Here is a 20,626-nt window from a genome sequence, read left to right as displayed (position 1 = left end):
ATGTTAGGTTAAAATTTAAGAAATGAGATATTTGTTTTACGCATTGGAAAAATGATACGAGGTTTTAATTTAGTATACGATCCATTTCGAATTATAAATAAAAATACCACTTTAAGCCTTAACGTTTTCATAACTACAGTAAGTGTAGTCGGGCAAATGCCGAACGGTCTGAAGTACAATAGAAATTTCTAGGTAAAAAACTTGTCCACCACCCAAGTATGCAACGAGAAACTTCAGACATCCGTTGCCGATGTACAGCAGAAAAAAACGCAAAGTAAAGCCATGAAATTATATTTGGAACGTGCTAGAGAACACGACGAGTTTATGAAAACGCAAAGGCATGAGTATGAAATTGGTAAAAGACATTTGGCTAACATGATGGGAGAAAATCCAGAGACTTTTACTCAAAAAGATGTAGATGTAGGTTATATAAATCATGAATATATAAATGATGATATTAAATCTGGAAGATTGTAGGAGGCAATTGAATATTTGTTCCCCAGTGGTCTATATGATAAAAAGGCAAGACCATTGATGAAATCTCCTGAAGAAGTTTTCCCACAGAGGAAAGCTGCAGAATTTGATGAGACAGGCAGACCTTTTCACTTTTTATTTTATACTGGAAGACCATATTTTTATCAAATATTGCATGTATGTTGGTTTTGTGACAATTGATAACACCAAAATTCTGTTATTTTTGATTTTAAGGATGCAGTACAAAAAATGAATGATCTATATAAATTTGAGTCAGCGATGGTTAAAAAAGGCCTAGTGCCTGATCCAAATTTAAAATTGTAAGTACTTGTGTTTATATTAATGTGATTATTGATTAATTTCACGCACACAGAGAACTATCAGGATACCAATGGATAGATAAGGGTGCCTTGGAAACAATGGTGGTAGAATCTTTAACACTCAGAGATTATGAAACTTTTATTAACACATTGGAAAGGTTAAGCGAGCTTCCATATTCTTATAGAGAAAAGGATTTTGTTTTAAGGTATTGTAAACCACTATTGAACCAAACTAAAACCTTCGAGGCTATACAACCGCAAGTTGATTCCGACGGCAGACAGGTGGTTACTGTTTATGGTAAATAGGAGATGCTCTGGCGGGATTCCTTAATCACTTTTCGGATTATTTCAGATTGTTGCCGGAAAACCGCTAGAGCTACGGTAACTTTAAGAATGCCAGGAACTGGTAAGATCGACATTAACGGTAAAGATATTACGTACTTCAATGACATTCAGTCAAGGGATCAGGTAAGTTTTCTACCTATTAGTCTATCGGCAGGCTATGGCATTTATTCGACGACGACATTTGATCTGTATAACAGTGTGGCTTAACCGTATTTTCGGTTGCATAACAATACAAATTTCATTAAAAATTAATAACGGTATAATTTTATTTCTATTGGACCAATTTAAAAGGAATGATAAAGGTTGTACCTCCAATTTGCGCGTGGATGGAAAATATTATTTGTTTATGATTTCGTTTCCTATCCAATATCTTTTTCTTGTGGTTTTTAAAATAATTCCAACTTGATTAGTGCGGTTTTGTAAACTCGTTATGGTTTTTCTTCAGTTAACGTTACACGAGGTTATAATTGGAGTAAAGGCGTTGTTAGCGATGATGATGATGATGATACTGCCCACCGCGGAACAATTAAAAGAGTAGGTTGAACCCGTGTCTGGCCACCGTCGACCAGCCGAGCAACAATCTTGGCTTTTTTAAATTTATTTACGGATGCCCCTTCTACGCGACCGATGTAAGCGTCTTTTAACTGCCAATTTTCTAATTTATTCGCGCACATTTCGCGATACTTTGGGCCGCACAGTTTCTTCCGTCGTCTTGTTTTCGTACCTCGCTGAACGTTATAAAATTTTGAACCACTGGAAATATATCGGTTCCCAGGCTCCGATTCTCCCATCTGGGCGTTCCATGCAACGAATCCGGACGCAGCCCGTCGTTTGGTTAAAACTATAATTTCGGTTTATTTAGTTGTCGTGTTTGTTTGAGTGCGTGTCTGTATATTGGATATGTGGGAGTTCCGGTGATTGTATGTCAGCGGTAAGTATATCTGTTTTTGTTGTTCTGAAGCAGTTAGTTCTGGTTGGTTTAACCGTCGCGCTATCGGAAAATACCTGTAGAAGACCGTCGGAACGATGTTTCGCGTAAAGGTCACCCGATTTAGAAGAGATTAACGGTTTTAACGACACCGCCACGAACGTGGGTTACAGTTTAATTATTCGAAGGTCGATGACCCACTAAGACAAAAGACGACGACGGGACATGTCTTCTAGATGACGACGGACGTTTGCCGTGGTCGCGAGGACAGCAGGAATCCTAAATACAGGAAACGTACGCTCGGTGGACGCGAGAAAATGCACGCCGTTTAAACGGAGTAAATTACGACGTTAAACTAATTGATAAATTACATCTGTTTGATGGAATTTGCATTTTCGCGGCCGGCTTGATGATGATGTTAATTTGAATAAGTCGCCGCATTACCTTGCAAAACAATTAAAGGCTGGACGGTACCGGCGACGTCACCAAATTGCCTCCCGTCTCATTGTTAAACGTTCGGCATTTTTACCACAAAAAGTCGTTATATAAAACGATCCAATCTGCTTTGGTTCTCATTCGGTCCCGATCGCCAGAAGGCTCCGTCGGTACGTCCAGTCGACGAGGCGACATGGTAAGAGTTGATGATGCACGCACAAATATTATTGACACGGTTATCGGTTAAACGCACTGACCCACTACGCCACTATTATCGTCCCCATTAAATCGAGTCTCCGTCTTCTCATCCTCTCGTTCTTGTGCACGCGTATACTTTATACATTCTGTTACGATATACCGACGGGAATTGTTTCTGTTTTTGGTGGGGCAAGATAAATGGTAGCTCCTTCAGATGAACGCGCCAAGACCATCAGAATGGACAACCTGGGGTTCCAGGAGGGTAACGAGAAGCCTCGGCGCCTGGTGCGCTCCGTCAGCGCCCATCCCGGCGTCGAACACTATCCGTACAAGACGTGGAGACGGTCGTTCCGCTCCCAGTTCGATTCCGATGTGATGCTTGAGGAATGCTCGGACGACTTTGAGTATATGGAGTGCGGTCCCAGCCCTCCGGCAGACCACACGCCCAACATCTACGAGAGCCTGGAAGAGTTTTCGACCAGCGAGCTGACGGTGCAGATATGCTCGGACACGATCAAAAACAACCTCACGGAGCACATGAAGCTGTCCTCGGGTAAGGATAGATAGTAGGTTCGAGATATTTCGGCACTCTTTCAAAAAAAGTTATCGTTTTTATTCAGAACACTAATTTAGCGTATTTATTTTAGACCAATTTACCTTAACTTTTTATTGAAGTTTAATTTATTTTTGGCATCGATGATATAAGAATTGGACATATATGAAAGTAAAGAAAAAGGGTTTTTCTAGGATTTTTTTCTATAAAGAAATATGAAATTATCAAAATGCAAATAGTAGGTGATTATTTTTTGTATTAACTTTCCATTTTTCTTCGTAATGTGTCTTTAATAGCCTTTTCTTCGATGTGATGTACACTGTTGTACTCTGTGAAGTGAGCAACAGCAATCAGCCCTTATGTTGATGTTCTACTGTTCCCCTTGCCCTTCGCTCTCTAAGCCGTAACATTAAAGTTTTCCAAAAAAAAATCAATCCACTTGTTTGGAAGCTGGAATTGAACATCAAGCCCACCGAAAATACCCCCCTCCCCTTGTCGCGAGATTGGGATTGCATCATTTTGTTACAGGTCGACACCACTACTTAGACGACATCGAGAACAAGAAGATCGTGGAGGAGAATTTGGAGAGTAGTTTCAAGGGCGCCAACCGGGTGGAGATCAGCATATGTTTCCTGTGGGCCGCCTTCCTGAAGCGATGGGGCCTGTTGGAGGGGCTTTTGAAGTTGGGGGCCCGATTGAAGTGAGTTTCCGTTGCGGCGGTACGCTAAGAATTGCTAAAGATTGCGTGATTGTTGCAGTTACAGCGAACCGACTCAGGGTCTCAGTGCGCTGCACCTGGCCGCCTTCAGCGGCTGCATCACCGGCACCCAGTTCCTGATCGCGCAAGGCAGCGACGTCAACGCCATCTACAAATGTTACAGTCCGTTGCACTGCGCGGCGTTCGGCGATAGCCCAGAGACTGCAATGATATTGTTGAACAACGGGGCTCTGGTGGAGGCGTTGACCAACAGCCCCAACTACAACAACGAGAGCGTGTTGCATTGCGCGGTTCGGGCCAACGCCGTGGCTTGCGTACGGCTTTTCACGGTGGAAGGTGAGTGGCGTCGTACGGATATCTCTAGGGACTATTAACGAAAGAGTTTGTTACAGGAGCCGACGTGGGTCAGACGCAACACTGTGGCATGTCGCCGGTGCATCTGGCGGCCGAACTGGGTCATTCCCAGTGCCTCAAAATCATGCTAGAGACCAAGGGAGTGAACGTAAACGGACGCACCAAGGATAAGGAACAGACTCCGATGCACCTGGCCGCTGAGGGCGGTTACTCGGACTGCATCGATATCCTGTTGGACCGAGGAGCGCAGGCGAACGTTAAAAATTACAGGTAAGATTACTAAAGACGCTTGACGGTCGTGCACCCAATTCTTTCATCGTGCGGTTAGGTTGCAAACGCCTCTACATCTAGCTGCCAGGGCGCAGTCCTACGACAGTGTGGAGCTCCTTCTCAAGAAGGGTAACGCGGATCCGAACGTGGCCGACTGCGATAAGAGAACGGCCTTGCACGCCGCCGTGGGCAAGGCGGCGCGCTCTTACGACATCATCGAGATCCTGGTGAGGTAGGTCGCGGCACCCCTACGGGGCCCAGACACTCGCACGGTTTTTGTTGCAGCTTCGGCGCCGACGTCAACGCCAAAGACCAGTACGGCTACACGCCCCTCCACATCGCCGCCCTCAACGAGTTGTCCCAATGCGTGGAGGTGTTGATCCACCGAGGCGCCGATGTCACCGCCAAGTCCAAGTACGGCATGACCGCCCTGGGCATCATCACGCGCAAGACGCCCGCCTCCCTCGCCGTCATCAAGTTCAAGCTGGACCAGGCCATCACTTTACACCACCACCCTGAGTCGTCCAACCGCGAGGTGGAGCTGCGGCTCGATTTCCGCAGCATCCTGCAGCACTGCCACCCGCGCGAGATCAGTTTCCTGAACACGTTCGTTGACGAGGGCCAGAAAGAGATCCTGCTGCACCCGCTGTGCTCCGCCTTCCTCTATCTCAAGTGGGAGAAGATCCGCAAGTACTACGTGGCCCGAATGCTGTTCTGCTTCATTTTCGTGCTCAGCCTGTCGCTGTACGTGTTGACGGCGCTGGCGCACAACTGCTACAACCACGGCAAGAACATGAACGATACCCAGCCGCAGAACGTGATCGAGTTGTGCGAGAAGAAGTCGATGATGGGGCATATGCTGCGCAACAACCCATTCGTCATCGAGATGCAGTGGTTCGCGCTGGTCGGCATTACCTGCTGCGAGATCCTGAGGAAGGTGTACGGCCTGACCGGGTACCCGTCCGTGAGGCAGTACCTTTCACACCCAGAGAACATTATCGAGTGGTCGGTCATCATCAGCGTATTCGTCATCTCGTTCGTGTACACCGGCCGCACGTACACGTGGCAGAATCACGTCGGTGCCTTTGCCGTCCTCTTCGGCTGGACCAACTTGATGCTGATGATCGGCCAGCTGCCGGTCTTCGGACCCTACGTCGCCATGTACACGCGCGTCCAGGGCGAGTTCGCCAAACTGCTCCTGGCCTACTCCTGTCTGCTCATTGGCTTCACCATCAGCTTCTGCGTCATCTTCCCCGACTCGTCCACGTTCGCGAACCCCTTCATCGGTCTCATCACCGTGCTCGTCATGATGACAGGCGAGCTAAGCCTCGATCTCCTGGTGGACGACGACCCCGAAGACCCGCCTTTCCTGTTAGAGATCAGCGCGCAGGTTACCTACATCCTGTTCCTGCTCTTCGTTACCGTCATCCTGATGAACCTGCTCGTGGGCATTGCCGTGCACGACATACAGGGCCTGCAGAAGACCGCTGGCCTCTCCAAGCTTGTCCGACAGACCAAACTCATCTCTTACATCGAGCTGGCGCTCTTCAACGGCTACCTGCCTCGATATCTCCTTAACCTACTACATTGGACCGCGCTGGTAAGCCCCAAGGCCTACAGGGTGGTGCTGAACGTGAAGCCACTCAATCCGGGCGAGAAGAGACTCCCAAAGGACATCCTGGAGGCCGCGTACGAGATCGCTAAGAAGCGGAAACATTTCGGGCACGCGCTCTCCTCCCTGGGCAAGAAGAGTACCAACAACAACACGGACAGCGCGGGAGGGGGGTTCGAGTCCGGCGGTCTGGGCGTGGTGCACAACAAGCTGGAGCGCAACTCGGAAAAGGTAGACGGGCTGGTTAAAGAAGTGAAGGAGCTGAAGTCCATGATGGAGACGCTGCAGAACAACCAGAAGGTGGTACAACAATTATTAAACACCATCATCCAGAGCCGGAATCTGAACAAGAACAGTCGTAAGGGTAGCGTGGTCGAGTGACGATCCCAGGACTTCAAATTTCTATATATGTCATCAGCGTAGCTTTAAATACTTTATTAACGCCATTTGATATGTGATATTAGAAATTTAGCGGTTGTGATTTAACTCTCTCTCTCTCTCTCTCTTTCTGTTAGGTAGGATGTAAAGGTAAGTCCCCCTTTCACTCCTTCACACCCCAGACATTGACATATTTAATACCATTGTAACAATGCATAATAAATATATCGCTTTTCTTAGCCTAAAGGCGTATTTTATTTGTCGCGCCCATTCTTTCTAATGCCATAGCCTACAGCGTTTGAGGTTCTTCATATGATTCAACTAATGTTTGATCTTTTACAGCTTTTGTTTCCGCTCATTTTTACTAACATGCAGAATAAGGTCGACGTAGAGGCGGAGGTTCGTAACGGCGGTCCGTCGGGTCAGGCCGGAGCTATCCGGTGGGGCATAGCTTGGGGATTGAGAAGCTTTTTGGACTACAATATGATGGAGAAGATGCGTTTAGGTATGTGATGCTGCTGAGGCAGTCCGGGATCTGTACCTCTATGAATTTTGCGTTTCAGCTGGACTGTTGACCATGGACTTCCGGACGAGGGAGAGGAAGAAGCCCGGCCAGGCTGGTGCCAGGAAGAAGTTCACTTGGAAGAAACGTTAAGTTTCGCGGACAAACTCTTATTTCGTCTCGTTGTATTTGTAAAAAATAAAGTGGTTTTCCAATACCATTGATTTTTATTCTTTTTTCTAACCGGAAATCCAGCCTTGAAATCTCTCTCCGATTGTGACAACAACAAGGCGATTCATAGAAATAACCTGGTTTATAGGATAACACGTCAATGAGACGCACAATTTCACGTCGTAAAAACAAATCCGTTTTATATAGGGGGCCATTACAGATTATCTTAGTGAAGATTAACGACGACACATTCAACTTGGTTAGATTAGATAGCGCGGAAGAGTCAAACGGTGTTTTACCCTATCGAGATTTGTTTTTCCGTTAATGGCCCGACGCGACATGGTGTTCGACGTGGAAAACCAGACGGAGATGGTAGAGCTGGCCGGCGTTACACTCCGGCGTCCTCCCGCCAAGTACGCCCGCACGTTCAACGTAAACACCAACGACGAGTACGTGCCTCTGCGCTCGACGGTCCATTCGGGCATCTCTAGACGCAGTCACAGGTAAGACCCCATCCTCGATATCGTCCACTACTCACCACCCCTCTTCCTCCACAGGATAAATCCGAAGATACTCTACGAGGACGAGGTGTCTGACGATTCCAATTACATGGACTGTGGTTCGAGTCCCTCGCCCGACAACACCATGGGTTTCTTCAACGAGAGTTTCCAGTTTTCGTTCGCCAACCAGCACAGTATACCGCTGACTTACGAGAAGATCAGGAGAGATCTGACGGACCACATGAGACACTGTCTAGGTAATGAATGGCTTCATTTTTGATTCCGTTCGATGAATCTGGGTTTTGCAGGGGACCCGCGTTACTTCGACGGGATCGAGAACAAGAAAATCATGCAGGAGAACCTGGAGGAGTGTCTGGGGGAAGCGAGCGAGACGGTGATCAATATTTGTCTGTTGTGGGCGGCTTTCCAGAAGCGATGGGATCTACTCGAAGGTTTATGTCGAATGGGAGCGTCGTTCAAGTAATGAGTGATCGGCGTGGTCTTCAGTTATAACCAGCTAGAGTGTTTTAGGTACACGGAACCGAGCCAGGGTTTAAGCGCGTTGCATTTGAGTGCCTTCAGCGGCTGTATCGGTGGTACCCAGTTTCTTATATCGCAAGGGTGCGACGTGAACGAGTCGTACAAGTACTACAGCCCGTTGCACTGCGCAATGTTCGGCAACAACTCGGAAACCGCCATGGTTCTGTTACAGCACGGTGCCGAACTTCAAGCCGTCACCCGAAGCAAGATTAATTCCAACGAGAGTGGGCTGCACTGCGCCGTCCGGGTAAATTCGGTGAACTGCGTCCGTCTGCTCGCCGCGCAAGGTGATTTTGACGTTCAACATCGGAGGAAGGTTTTATAATCGATATTACCTTTAAGGGGCCGACGTGAGCCAAGTTGAACTGACAGGCATGTCTCCCATCCACCTGGCCGCCGAACTGAACAACGTTGAGTGTCTCACCATCATGCTGAAGAGCGACGGAGCCAATGTCAACGCTCAAACCAAAGGCAACAGGTACAGCGCGTTGCATCTGGCCGTCGAGGCCGAGGCGCTGGAGTCGATGGAGGTTCTGCTGGATTCTGGGGCGGACGCCAACATAAGGAACGACAGGTAACGAACGATGGTAAACGAGTCGTTTGTGGCATTAAGATGTTTTTCTCATCAGGGACGAGACAGCGCTGCATCTGGCCGTGAAGTCACAGAACTACTCTTCGGTGCAACTGTTGCTCACCAGAGGCGAGGCCGATCCGAATTTGGTCGATTGCAAAAACATGACCCCCCTGCATTTGGCCGCCGCCAAGACCAACTACAACATCATCGACGTGTTGGTCCGGTGAGTCTTCTAGTCTAAACAACCACACTTCAGGTCGTTGTTCGATCGTGTTTTTTGTTCAGACGGGGCGCAGACGTCAACGCCAAGGGCCAAAACGGATACACACCCCTCCACATCGCTGCCATCAACGAGCTGCCTCGATGCGCGCAGCTGCTGGCCTCTCACGGCGCCGACATTACGGCAAAATCCGACCGAGGCACCACCGTGCTGGCCATCGTCCGGAAGAAAACTCCCGTCGTCTTGGAAACTATTAGAAACAAGCTGGACCAGTCCATAACGTTCGCGCACCATCCCGGAACCTCCACCAAAGAGGTGGAACTGACGCTGGACTTTAGACCGATCCTTCAGCACTGTCACCCGAAAGAAATCCGATTCCTAAATACCTTCGTTGACGAGGGCCTCAAGGAAATGTTACAACATCCACTCTGCTCGGCCTTCCTCTATCTGAAGTGGAAGAAGATCAAGAAATACTACATAGCCAGGCTCTTTTTCTGCTTGGTGTTCGTGCTGAGTCTGTCGCTGTACGTGTTGACGGCGCTGGCGCACAACTGCTATAACAGAGGCAAAATCATGGAGGGGGACGATGGAGACAACGTGATCGAGTTGTGCGAGACCAAATCGATGATGGGACACGTGCTGAGGAACAACCCGTTTGTCATCGAGATGCAGTGGTTCGCGCTGGTTGCCATCACCGTCTGCGAGATACTCCGAAAGCTGTACGGACTCATAGGCTGCAAGTCCTTCAAGCAGTACTTCTTGTACCCGGACAACATCATCGAGTGGTTCGTGATAATCAGCGTGTTCGTCATCTCATTTGTGTACACCGGCCGTACTTACACGTGGCAGAACCACGTCGGGGCCTTCGCCGTGCTCTTCGCCTGGACCGACCTCATGTTGAACGTAGGCCAGCTGCCGGTGTTCGGACCCTACGTAGCTATGTACACCAAAATACAAGCCGAGTTCGCCAAGCTACTGCTCGCCTACTCCTGCCTATTGATCGGATTTGCCATCAGCTTCTGCGTCATTTTCCCAGACTCAAACACCTTCGCTAATCCCTTCATCGGTTTTATCACCGTCATCACCATGATGATCGGCGAGCTGAACCTCGACATTCTGGCCGACGACGACCCCGAGGACCCGCCCCTCATTCTAGAGATCAGCGCTCAGGTCACATTTGTCTTATTTCTACTCTTCATCACCATCATCCTGATGAATCTGCTGGTGGGCATAGCCGTCGGTGACATACAGGGTCTCCAGAAAACCGCCGGCCTCTCCAAGTTGGTCCGGCAAACCAAGCTCATCTCCTACATCGAGCTGGCGCTCTTTGACGGATACTTGGCCAATTACGTCATGAAAATCCTCCATTGGACGTTGATCTCACCCAAGACTTGCAAGGTAGCCATCAACGTAAAACCACTGAACCTTAGTGAGAATACGTTGCCGAAGGACGTTCTAGAAGCGGCGTACGAAGTGGCAAAGAAGCTTAAAGACCGGACGTCGCAGGAATCTCGAGAGAAGCTGGGAATTTTGGGGAGGAACGATGACGAAAACGCCAAGGACCTATCTTTAATATTCGCCAAGATCGAAGAAAATGCTGAAAAGGTCGATTCACTAATGAACGAAATGCAAGAATTACGAGACGTTATGGAAACCATCAACGACCACCTCTTGCTTATCAGGGACACTTTCTTCACAGCCCAAGAAGATAAAAATTAATTAAATCGTTAATGAACTAATAATACTCTATACAATAGAAAGTAATTAACCTTTTATATTTTATATATTCATATAAAATTAGAGTACTAATTTACGTTAATGATTCAATATTTTTTATATGGCTCTAGACAAATTATTTAAATTTGAACCAGTTTTTTATAATATCTCTGTACACTATACTTGTTATATGTTTTAGTATAGATTTTAAGTGTTTGAAGAATAATTTTACCCTTGTTAAGTGTATAAATTATCCAAAATATTGTAAAAATTATAATGTTTGTAAAATACAAAACATTTAATTTACCTTCACCATTTTATCTTTAATATAAAAATATATTATTTTATAAGTTGTTAATTAACCATTAATATTTTACATTAGTATGAGTACTAATTTTTATTCATTATCTGTTTTTATAATGATTGAAATAAGGTATTTAATCTTTAAACTCGTTTATATAATGTGATGGTATACCATATTTGTTATATATAATTTAATATATATTTAAGTTTTTGAATTCATCAAATCATTCTATTTTTATTCAGTTTATAAATTATATAAAATAGTTTTCAAATTATAATATCAAAAAAACTTAGAATAAACTTATGGGGCACAACACATATGGGACATATCCATCAGATAGTTGGTCGCCACATTATATGCTAAGGACGGTGTACATTTAACGTTATGAGTTAGTTAAATAAAAAATTATCACTAATTTTATTATTATTTGAAATGATACAAAATCCACGAAAACGCCTAACTGGTTCATTCTATTCCACCTTCTGTACTCTTCAGATGTGGCTACCTCGGATTATCACTTATCCCAATAATAGCCATAGATAAAATCAAGGCAACCAAATTTGTACGTTATCTATTATTGTTCGTCAGTAAATCTATTAAATACCCATGGTGGACATAACGTCGTTATTATCGGCCATTTGTCGAAATTAAACCATCTATATAACTTGTTGACTCTACGCGATAAAAATAATTTAAATCGCATCAGAATGAAGGGCTAAACAAACACAATTACCAGCATCGGTGTACGTTTCGTATCTGCGAATCGAACTCGGTAAAGAAAAAAGGTCGTGTTTGTTTATAAATTGTTTGTTTTTTCTCATGTTTGCGGCCAAAATTTCATTCTGTCGACGTGAGACTCCTCGGGTTTAGTATACGGCAGTTTCTTGGGCTGGACAGAGCTTCAGAAGGTGTTTAATTTGTGGTTGTAGACGTCGGAGGAATGAGTTGTTCGGAAAAAATATCCCTAAACCGAGCGGCAGTGCCGCTTTACTTGAAACCGAAATCGTTCAATTGCATGTCCGAGGAGTACAGATGTAAGCCGTTATCTCCATTGGTAACGAGAAACCTTGTACCAGCCCGTTTTCTTTGTTTTCAGTACAGCCCAAGAAGGACTGTAACATTTGCGATGCCTGTTTACAAAAACGGGAAGTCAAGGAACACATGGCGACACCATTGCCGGCCACCAACGGCATCTCTGTTGTTAAAAAATCAAAATGCTACGATAACATTCTGGTATCGCTATTAACCCTAATGTTAATATGTTCTCTGTTCATAATCACTATGATGTACATCGATGAAGGTAAGTTGGAGCGTATTTCTGATGATGGACAATAATAACGAACGGTATTTTAGACGAATCCAATATAATCGAAGAGTTTGATTATATGCCAAAAAATAACTGGTCGGCGGAACCTAGCCAAGTAGATGGTGTGCCTAAAATGCGCTTGCCGGTATCCCGGATATCTCTATTGGCGTTGACCACGACCTGTGATTCGAACAACATTTGCTCGAACTATCGAACATTGGAGGAACAGGGTAAGAAGAAAATGAGAATCGAAGGGAAAGTACTATACAACTTCTATCAGAAAGAAGACGGCAAAATCTACGAAGGCCGAGGCTGGGGATATCAGTCAGTTTGTCATGACGACAATGACTTGTGCAACGGTATGGCCACGATAGCTTTGATAGGTAAGTCGCGATGAGCAAAGGGTGGAGAACGCTGAAAAATAGCCATTGAATTTTCTTCCAGAATCAACGATCAATTCGCCGCAGTATATCCGTGAACTTAAACTGAGAGCCTTTGTAAAATTCTCTATATCAAACGGGGCCCTCGTCCGCTGCTTCCGTATTACGGTGAAACCACCTGGCGACCAGTACATCAGAGGCATCGCAACAGCTTTGAACGAAACGACGACAAACGACGGTTCATGTAAATACGAGTAATACTCCCCATTCCCCAACGAGGGCGCCCTCTTATCATTTTATATTTAAACTTCATTATAAACCAGTATGAAATGCAAAATAAAATTCCGGTGACAATAATAACAAAGTGTATTTAATACTTAATATTGTTTTTATAATTAACGAACAAGATTCGTCTACACCTCCAATCCTTTGCAGAGGCCAGCATAATGGTCAGGTACCTCTAAAAAATACTTGTGCATGGCTTCTATGAACCTCTTCTGGTACTCCTCAGGCGAGATTATGGTCGGTAACTTTCCCTGCCCGCCCAGAATGCCGCTTCTTTTTACCATCGTCTCCAGTCGCTTGTCCCAGGTGAACGTCCTGATGTAGTCTATGATGCCGAGAACCAGCTCCTTGTTTTGCGTGTCCAGGCCCACCAGCAGGGAGTAGTCCATCACGGACTGGGTGGATAGGAATTCGGTGTCGTTCTGGATTGCAGCCAGGAGCACTTCTTTGGAATGAGGCAGTACATACAGGGGGGAATCGCAGGTCACTACGAAACAAATATTACAAACAATTACAACAACCATACTTCCTTCTAATAATAAAGGCCAACGACGAAAATAATTTTACAGAAAATTGACTATACAGTTCATGATTGGTTGCTGTATGGATATTTTGATAAAAATCGATAAAAAATTTTGAACAATTAAACAATTCATTATCATCAATCCACAGCTGACGCTCAAGGAGTGACAAGCAATATGCTGTTGTCGGTACCGCAGAACTTTAAGAAATTTTAGAGAAAAAAAACAAAGAAATAATTAAATATTGATTTTTTAAATTTTCGCATTTTTTTATTAGATATATATTTTCAATAGGCCACATATCACGAGAAAATACCAGAGAGTAGATTCTAAGTAAAATGATTAAAACAGTTTTTGGAGAGACATCTTTTGTTGGGCTGTGTGATTATCTATACATACTTTTCAAGAGATTCTCGTCCAGCAGCACGATTTCACCCTCCTGGTTGTCGGGGTTGACGAGCCTGTTTCTTACGGAACCTTTCAAATCGAACTTCTGAGCCACCTCCCTGTTGTAGAACAAGTTCTCCATTACCAGAACGCTACTGCGATGACTAACGTTGGACGCGTTCTTGTAAATGATCTGATAGATGCCCAGTATCTTACCAAGGAGGGTGGGTTGCGCGGTGGTGGAGCATTTTTGCATGTAGGCAAAGTAGTTAGTGGCCGATTCCAGAAACAGCTGCACCTCTGTTTTGGACATGTCTTTGAGGATGAACCGGTCGTCTGAAACAGCGAATATATTTCGAGGTTGATCAACGAAAAGAGAATCGGAAAGAGTACCCAGAGTTTTTGAAAAATTCGAACCCGACTTGCCGCCCCTCGCCTTCCACTGGACCGATCTGGCCAAGGATCTGATGTAGGCCTCCTCGCCATCGGGCACCACCGTCGTTCTGAGACTGGCGAATTTATCGGCCAGATAAATGCGACAGAAGAAATTGCATGTCCCATCTTGGAACTGAACTACGATGTGGGAGTTTTTTATCCTTTTCGCATCTTCGGTCGACTTTTCCGAAATATTCGACATGTCTCCATATCTACAAAAAGTTACACATGGACTGTCGCTCTTAACACGCCTCAGACTTACTGTGGTTCGCCGGCGCCAGCAGGGTTTGCCAACGATGCGGACAGCTCAGCTTTGGAATCCTTGGTCCGTAGGAATCCCAGCAGGCCACTGCTTCTGTCGTCGCCGTCGTTCCTCTCCTTGTCGGTCCCAGTGTTTCTTCTTTTCTGAACGGGACTAGGAGTCTGGTCATTGCTGTGCGTCTTCTTGTTGATCAACTCCTCGAGATATTTGCGGTAATCGAGACTGTTAAGGGCGTAGGCGATGATGGAGCCGATTTCGTTCTCGCGCACGACGATCGGTCCGTGCTGACCGACCGGTAAAAGGTAATGTTCTTGGGCAGTAAAAGGAGCCTGAAAAAGCGTATAGGTAGCTTCGGTCTGTTTACACGGTCGCAAATTGCTTGCCTGAATCAAATTCAACGTCCCCGACGAAGGTAGCAGCTTGTCCAGAATAGTTTTCACCGACTTCTCCGTCTTCTTGGCCTGGTCCTTCTTATTATCAGTGCTGTCTTCCAGGTAAGCCACGACAGAGACGTCGGAATATCGTCTATGTACCGAATCTTCCATCGATCCATCTGATTCATAAAGAAAAACAACAATCAAGGATCAGCGAACAAGACGATGACAAATCACCTTTTTCCTGATCAACGTTGTCTCTGGAAACACCAAAAGACAATTTGGAATCGGCACTCTCCGTAACTGGACTCTCCAGATCTGAAGCGTTGCTCTTCTCCCTTTTCTTGTCCTGTCGGATGACTTCGGTCAAATGCGAGTTCCAATTTTCCGTCAGCTCCACCAGTATTATTTTTAATTTTATCAGAGAATCCTAAGGAATACAAAAAACCGATTAGATCTCCAACATGGGTTCCACACTCAAACCATCTTGCCTCTATCTTCCAGTACGACTGTTGGAAATTGCTTTTCACATCAAAGTCCATGTTCTCGACAGTGGGGGAGGTGAGTTTCAGTTGAATCTCCTCCACTTTTTGCTTAAACTGATTCTGTTCCTTAGCCAGCTGCTGATGAAGGTTGCCTACGCCTTCCAGCTCGTCGGTAAAGACTGACGACACCTTTTCCTGGATAAGAGCAAACATCTCGTGGCCCTTCTGAGCGTACTTTCTCGTCAGGTCGATGAGTCTTTGATGGGCGTGCTCCCTGTCGAATGCGATCTCGATACGCGGCGATGGCAGTGATATTTCCCATATGTTGATCGAGGAGAATCTGAAAGTAATCGTTATTCCAGGCAGGCTTTCCGATGCACTACGAACTCACTTGAACGAAGCCACGTAGTTCTTGTACCCGAAATATTGGTAGTGGTCGTGATGTAAACTGTGCTTACATGGATTGTGACCTCTTCTGCTGAATATATCGCCGTGAAACCTGAAAAAACGCAGGAATTAATAAAAGACCGACGAAACAGAATCACGTACCTGAGCTCCAGATACTTTCCGAAGGAGTACGACCAAGTGTCGGCTGACATGGGCACGACCGGAGACACGCTCTGGCATTTGGTGCACCAGCTCCACATCACGATGTTTTCTTCGGCGAATTCGCTCTCAAAGTTGTTCAGAGTTATCGTAACGCATCCTGTAAATCGACATCAACGAAACACATCGAAACAAAATGAATGGCCATACCCGAGTTGTGCACGAATCTGCGAATGTGTTTGACCATGGGCGTCACGCAAGTTTTCGAAGGGCATGCGTAAGTGGGCCTGAAGCAGTACCGTTCCAGAAAGCAACCGATAGGAATGTCGTTGGTACCATAGAAATCCATATACACTACCCTAAAAGTAAAGACCAATACGTCGCCCATCACCTCCGCCACAATATCAGAAAACAACTCACCAAGGATTGACGCAAAAGGCCGGAGCGTTGCTAGACTCGTGGCTAAAGCTGCAAAACAACACGGCCAGGCGTTGATGATTCGTAGGGTCCAACACATCCTTTCTACGCTCGTCTCTCTTCTCCTTAAAGATGACACGCTCCTCATTTGCGTTCGTGATGTCTAGAAGTTCCTTCTTCCGATATTGACCACCGCAAGCCCGAAAATGAGCTAGCAGGTTTTGAATGTCGTTGTTTTCCACGTTGGTGATTTGCGCGACTTGGAAGGGATGGAGCGAGTGGACCTGCGATGAAGTAAGTTCACTTGAAATGTCGAATGAGGAATGGCCGTGATAATATACGTTACGGTTTCCATTATAGGCGACGTTCTTTTCCGCGTCCACGTTTCTTTTCTTATTACGAACATTGCCATCGAACTGTTCGCTAAAGTAGAGATCCTTGTAAAAGAACCGCCTCAACTTGCTCTTTTTCCCAGAGTCCGTTTCTAAATACGGAATGGGAAAGATGATGTATGGGGAAATGCATAGGATGCTGTCCTCTAGGTACTTTTTGAAATTGTTGGAAAACGGTAACTGGGCCACGGAGAGAGTCTCGTGGGTTATCGATTGAAAATGAGGCTTGTTGGCGTCGAAGGAAGCCTGCAAGGGATCCGTGCAGTCACTGACGGACTCGGCGACGAATTTTTGGGTGGCATTTTTGCGCTCGTGACTCGGATCTTTTCTCTCTTCCGACGCAGCTCCCTTTTGGTGTTCATCGACCATCAGATCGTCTAGCGACACCTGAAAACGTTAAAAACCAACCGAGTAGAACGACAAAGCCCCAATTGACCTCTACCTTTGGTTTTGGGAACTCTGGAGAGTGTTCCCTACTATCGTCGAGAAATTCGATTTTGGAACTGGGAGGCAGTGCGAATTCGTCCATCAAGAACGACTTTTCCAAACGCCAATTATAAGTAGCTAGCAACAAGAACGACGCCAACGCTTTCACCTTGACGAGCTCCGGTTTGAATGGGCTCCGCAACAAAACGGTCGCCCCCAACCAAGGGCACGCGAGTCCTTCGAAGAACATTAGAGTTTTCTGGAGACCTGAAACAGCCGCTTGAAATAAAAAGGCGCCGCCTATTACGCCGGTCTCATACCTCTTTCCGTGTTGTATCTTTTGACGTAAAACCTCTTGCAGGTTCCGAGTTTGGGCCGGCCGATGTGCGCGTCCACCGCGTTAACCACGTCGGCCTGTGTGCACCGGGAGAGTCTCTCAAGCACAGTCAGCTTGACGTTGTGAATCAGCGTAATATTGTTTTGCCTCAGCATGTCCTGGGCTAGTCGAGAGACGTTCTTGTGAACGAGAACTATGTCAGGTTGCAAAGAGACTATCCGAGCGGCGACGTGTCTGAGGTACTCGTGTTCCTTCAGGGAAAAAGGCAAAATACAGTGAACGGCACCGCCTGCCCATTTTAGAGTTACCCCATCATCATTACCTGCATTAGAACGGGCTCCAGAGACATGAGCCTACCTTCGTTTCTTTGGTAGACGATCGGGCACTGTAAAAGCAGTATTTTCGGATTGTCGATGTCCGTCGACATATCCTTGTGAGCTACGTTCTTGGAGCAGACGACGCCGTTCACCAAGCACGTGTCCTTTTTGTCGTTGCCCAGCAGCTTTTTGAACTGAACGTAATTTCTGATATCCAGTTCAGTAGCGTCGTGGTTCTTGTCTGGAAAAAGCGCACGTGACCAATTTGCATCGAGCCGAACAGAATTTGCTCCATACCCGGTCTGACAACGCCGACTACGTCGTGGACGAGTGGTATTAATATGTCCTCCCATGAAGAGGCGAGGCCTTTGGCCGAGAGCAGTTGCCTGAGCATTGTCTGTTCGTGCTGTTCAAACGTCTCCGTCAGCAATTCGTAGGCCTCTTTTTCGCCATTCTCTTCTCTTAGTGCTGGCACATTGTACCATCCTGTAAAAACGATCGCAATGAGTAATATCCGATGAAGGCAACAACTACTGATTTTGAAAAACTGCTCCAAGAAGTTTTACCCGAAAAAAAATTTATTCAATAAAAAAAAACAGAAAAACCCACGTTTAAAGTAATGCAATTTCAAAACTTGCACCAAAACAATAATAACAATATTTTTTTTAGAATCTCAATCAATACTTTCTTACTTAATGTTTATATGAGTCTATATGTGTTATTGTCACCATCAAGTAAATTGCATACCCGATTCTGGTGCCAGTTCCCTCTGCTCGGACGGTCGCACCACCGACGTTTCCTCGTGCCCGCACTGCTGCTGGATTTCGTTTTCGCCACTGGGAGCATCGTACGATGAATCTGGCGGCCTGGACAAATATACGGTGCTGGCCTCAACGTTCAGATTTAGCATATATGAGCTGGAAGTGGACAGACCAGCTAAAGATGGCGATATTTGCTCGTTTTCAGAATCTGCAAACGATAAATGACCTTGTGGTAGAGGGAGTGTGGCTCCGATATTTCGCATTCCTTTTACCCGTGTTACTTGACTCTTGCGGGATCTGCTGCACCCAGCTGGGCTCCTCCGGTACCGGAACCTCAAAACTGGGGCTGACTTGCACAGGAGTGGGGCAAAACAAGTTTCCTTTTCTATATCTTATGTGACCATCAACAAAAGAGTTAGGCTCCAAGAAGGAATCAATATAACCCCCTTCCAATAATGCCTGACATAGAGCTGCAGCTTGTACTCTACAAGAAAAAGTAACCATACAATGATCCCTTGAAAAACACTTTAATTTCACCTGGTTTTGGCCTTCTGTTGACAAATGAGCCAATCCACTAATTCAGAACCTAAAAAACAGTCTTGAAAGGTTCTCAGCCTGATTTTGTAAGGGGCAAAGCCTATCCCGGTTACCGGTTTACAAATTTCCTCAAATAGATTGCGAAGAGACACTGAATTCTGTAGTGCCCTACACTTTTCTTCATTTGTTAAATACTGTACAGAACTGCAAGGAATTTTAGTTCATTAAATTGCAACACAAACACACTTGATTTACCTTCCAGAAGCAAATTTTTCTTCCTGATAACCAACAGATACCTTCCTCTTCAAGGGCTCCGACGACTCGGAAGGTTTTAAATTTGAACTTTGATGCGACAGGTCAGTGGAAAAAGTGGCATTAGGGAGATCTGAGAATTTGCTCTGCAGATTTTCTTGTAACACTTTCAAATCTGATGTCAATGCAGCTCCAAAATTAGAAGACTGCAGATAAGAAAGTACTATCTTACAACAGTAAGTACAGACTCTTAAATCTCCTAAAGCAAACAACGTGATCAACTGCTTTTATAAAATGAATTATGTACTTACCAGTACAACCAAATATTTTACCAGGTATTTGCTGGTTGCAACATTGAGAACAAAATATTTGGCCACAAACTCTACAATGGTGCCTTCTTTTGAATGTAGTAAACTTTTCTGAACATTCATAACACTCCTTGCTCACTGAATCTGGCATCCAGTACTGTTTCAATTCAGTGTCTGCATAGTCCTGTAGATTCTGCAAGAATTGCTAATCAAATTTCATTGATCATAGCTATAGTACCTGTACATACATTTGTCCTAAGATCTAACAAATTACTTATTCTTTTCAAGATATTTGGTAGAGTTCTCCCTTCATTAACATTGACAGGATACATATTCTGTATAGAACTATCTGAAGAATCACTGGCATCTTTAGCCCAATTTGGTACATTTTCCTGAAGAGTAGTGTCGCTTTCGGAAGTGGGCACCTCTTCGGCCTTAGATATTTTAAAAAATTTTGATATAAATTGACCTACACTTTGTGGCTTTTCCTCTTGTTGTAAGGGAGCAAATTCCGTTAACTTGGTTGGTGTTTGTAAATTTTTACTCATATCGATTGTTTGTCAATACGACATTCCTATTGAATTAAAAATTTCTCCTATATATGGCAATCACAGATAAGGGAAGAGACGTGTTAAACCGTTAACCAGACCAAAATACTAACAACAAACATAAACACCACTTAATTCGATTCGATAATTTGACACCATCAATTCACATTGGGGTTAGATACCTTGAGATTTTCAACTATAAAACGTCACTTGTCATGTTTTTAATAGAGGAATTTGC

The 20,626-nt window shown here is 45.2% G+C and overlaps 5 protein-coding genes across 7 annotated transcripts; 4 read left to right on the top strand and 1 right to left on the bottom strand.

Annotated features, from left to right (window-relative positions):
• Position 1: 1 nt before the first annotated feature.
• mRpS9 (mitochondrial ribosomal protein S9) lies at positions 2-7,304 on the top strand. The gene is made up of 8 exons (XM_076416779.1): positions 2-138; positions 193-420; positions 478-651; positions 709-794; positions 848-1,092; positions 1,147-1,262; positions 6,928-7,090; positions 7,149-7,304. Exons 1-8 carry the CDS (start codon positions 52-54, stop codon positions 7,238-7,240), a joined length of 1,191 nt encoding a protein of 396 aa, XP_076272894.1. The 5' UTR covers positions 2-51; the 3' UTR covers positions 7,241-7,304.
• Positions 1,931-7,304, top strand: LOC143204232 (transient receptor potential channel pyrexia-like). 3 transcript variants are annotated; one of them, XM_076416756.1, is made up of 8 exons: positions 1,931-2,070; positions 2,895-3,253; positions 3,782-3,953; positions 4,012-4,307; positions 4,364-4,595; positions 4,654-4,827; positions 4,881-7,090; positions 7,149-7,304. In XM_076416756.1, exons 2-7 carry the CDS (start codon positions 2,899-2,901, stop codon positions 6,586-6,588), a joined length of 2,937 nt encoding a protein of 978 aa, XP_076272871.1. In that variant the 5' UTR covers positions 1,931-2,070; positions 2,895-2,898; the 3' UTR covers positions 6,589-7,090; positions 7,149-7,304. The 3 variants fall into 3 exon arrangements, with proteins under 3 accessions (XP_076272871.1, XP_076272872.1, XP_076272870.1); XM_076416757.1 differs by lacking the exon at positions 1,931-2,070 and adding an exon at positions 2,599-2,698; XM_076416755.1 differs by lacking the exon at positions 1,931-2,070 and having other exon boundaries at positions 2,763-3,253.
• Positions 7,305-7,491: 187 nt separating this feature from the next.
• LOC143204233 (uncharacterized) lies at positions 7,492-11,330 on the top strand. Its single transcript, XM_076416758.1, has 7 exons — positions 7,492-7,761; positions 7,816-8,015; positions 8,067-8,238; positions 8,290-8,585; positions 8,641-8,872; positions 8,928-9,095; positions 9,158-11,330. The coding sequence occupies exons 1-7, from the start codon at positions 7,583-7,585 to the stop codon at positions 10,809-10,811; spliced, it is 2,901 nt and encodes a 966-aa protein (XP_076272873.1). The 5' UTR covers positions 7,492-7,582; the 3' UTR covers positions 10,812-11,330.
• Positions 11,331-11,946: 616 nt separating this feature from the next.
• Positions 11,947-13,174, top strand: LOC143204245 (uncharacterized). Its single transcript, XM_076416781.1, has 4 exons — positions 11,947-12,146; positions 12,209-12,412; positions 12,466-12,801; positions 12,863-13,174. Exons 1-4 carry the CDS (start codon positions 12,053-12,055, stop codon positions 13,054-13,056), a joined length of 828 nt encoding a protein of 275 aa, XP_076272896.1. The 5' UTR covers positions 11,947-12,052; the 3' UTR covers positions 13,057-13,174.
• fab1 (1-phosphatidylinositol 3-phosphate 5-kinase fab1) lies at positions 13,147-20,588 on the bottom strand. The gene is made up of 22 exons (XM_076416752.1): positions 20,089-20,588; positions 19,844-20,033; positions 19,536-19,791; positions 19,281-19,484; positions 19,016-19,227; positions 18,730-18,951; positions 18,280-18,468; positions 17,988-18,223; positions 17,649-17,916; positions 17,345-17,595; positions 16,852-17,289; positions 16,514-16,794; positions 16,304-16,452; positions 16,097-16,253; positions 15,939-16,046; positions 15,554-15,887; positions 15,300-15,492; positions 15,072-15,241; positions 14,689-15,017; positions 14,385-14,638; positions 14,004-14,327; positions 13,147-13,570 (listed from the first exon to the last, which is right to left on the bottom strand). The coding sequence occupies exons 1-22, from the start codon at positions 20,386-20,388 to the stop codon at positions 13,212-13,214; spliced, it is 5,424 nt and encodes a 1,807-aa protein (XP_076272867.1). The 5' UTR covers positions 20,389-20,588; the 3' UTR covers positions 13,147-13,211.
• Positions 20,589-20,626: the final 38 nt, after the last annotated feature.

Source organism: Rhynchophorus ferrugineus, unplaced genomic scaffold (genome assembly GCF_030347505.1).
Source record: "Rhynchophorus ferrugineus isolate W39M unplaced genomic scaffold, kcgeb_rfMv2 rfM10, whole genome shotgun sequence".
Taxonomy (NCBI): domain Eukaryota; kingdom Metazoa; phylum Arthropoda; class Insecta; order Coleoptera; family Curculionidae; genus Rhynchophorus; species Rhynchophorus ferrugineus.
The sequence above is the reverse complement of the archived record's forward strand: the minus strand, read 5'-3'. Positions and strand labels throughout refer to the sequence as shown.

Coding starts and splice junctions, on each gene's coding strand:
- mRpS9 (XM_076416779.1), top strand. CDS start 52: ATGATACGAGGTTTTAATTTAGTATACGATCCATTTCGAATTATAAAT. Junction 139..192: donor TTAACGTTTTCATAACTACA/GTAAGTGTAGTC, acceptor AGAAATTTCTAG/GTAAAAAACTTGTCCACCAC. Junction 795..847: donor CCTGATCCAAATTTAAAATT/GTAAGTACTTGT, acceptor TCACGCACACAG/AGAACTATCAGGATACCAAT.
- LOC143204232 (XM_076416756.1), top strand. CDS start 2,899: ATGGTAGCTCCTTCAGATGAACGCGCCAAGACCATCAGAATGGACAAC. Junction 4,596..4,653: donor GCGAACGTTAAAAATTACAG/GTAAGATTACTA, acceptor TCGTGCGGTTAG/GTTGCAAACGCCTCTACATC. Junction 4,828..4,880: donor ATCATCGAGATCCTGGTGAG/GTAGGTCGCGGC, acceptor TTTTTGTTGCAG/CTTCGGCGCCGACGTCAACG.
- LOC143204233 (XM_076416758.1), top strand. CDS start 7,583: ATGGCCCGACGCGACATGGTGTTCGACGTGGAAAACCAGACGGAGATG. Junction 7,762..7,815: donor ATCTCTAGACGCAGTCACAG/GTAAGACCCCAT, acceptor CTTCCTCCACAG/GATAAATCCGAAGATACTCT. Junction 9,096..9,157: donor ATCATCGACGTGTTGGTCCG/GTGAGTCTTCTA, acceptor TTTTTTGTTCAG/ACGGGGCGCAGACGTCAACG.
- LOC143204245 (XM_076416781.1), top strand. CDS start 12,053: ATGAGTTGTTCGGAAAAAATATCCCTAAACCGAGCGGCAGTGCCGCTT. Junction 12,147..12,208: donor CATGTCCGAGGAGTACAGAT/GTAAGCCGTTAT, acceptor CTTTGTTTTCAG/TACAGCCCAAGAAGGACTGT. Junction 12,802..12,862: donor GGCCACGATAGCTTTGATAG/GTAAGTCGCGAT, acceptor ATTTTCTTCCAG/AATCAACGATCAATTCGCCG.
- fab1 (XM_076416752.1), bottom strand. CDS start 20,388: ATGAGTAAAAATTTACAAACACCAACCAAGTTAACGGAATTTGCTCCC. Junction 19,485..19,535: donor GAAAAATTTGCTTCTGGAAG/GTAAATCAAGTG, acceptor AATTCCTTGCAG/TTCTGTACAGTATTTAACAA. Junction 14,639..14,688: donor GCTGGCGCCGGCGAACCACA/GTAAGTCTGAGG, acceptor AACTTTTTGTAG/ATATGGAGACATGTCGAATA.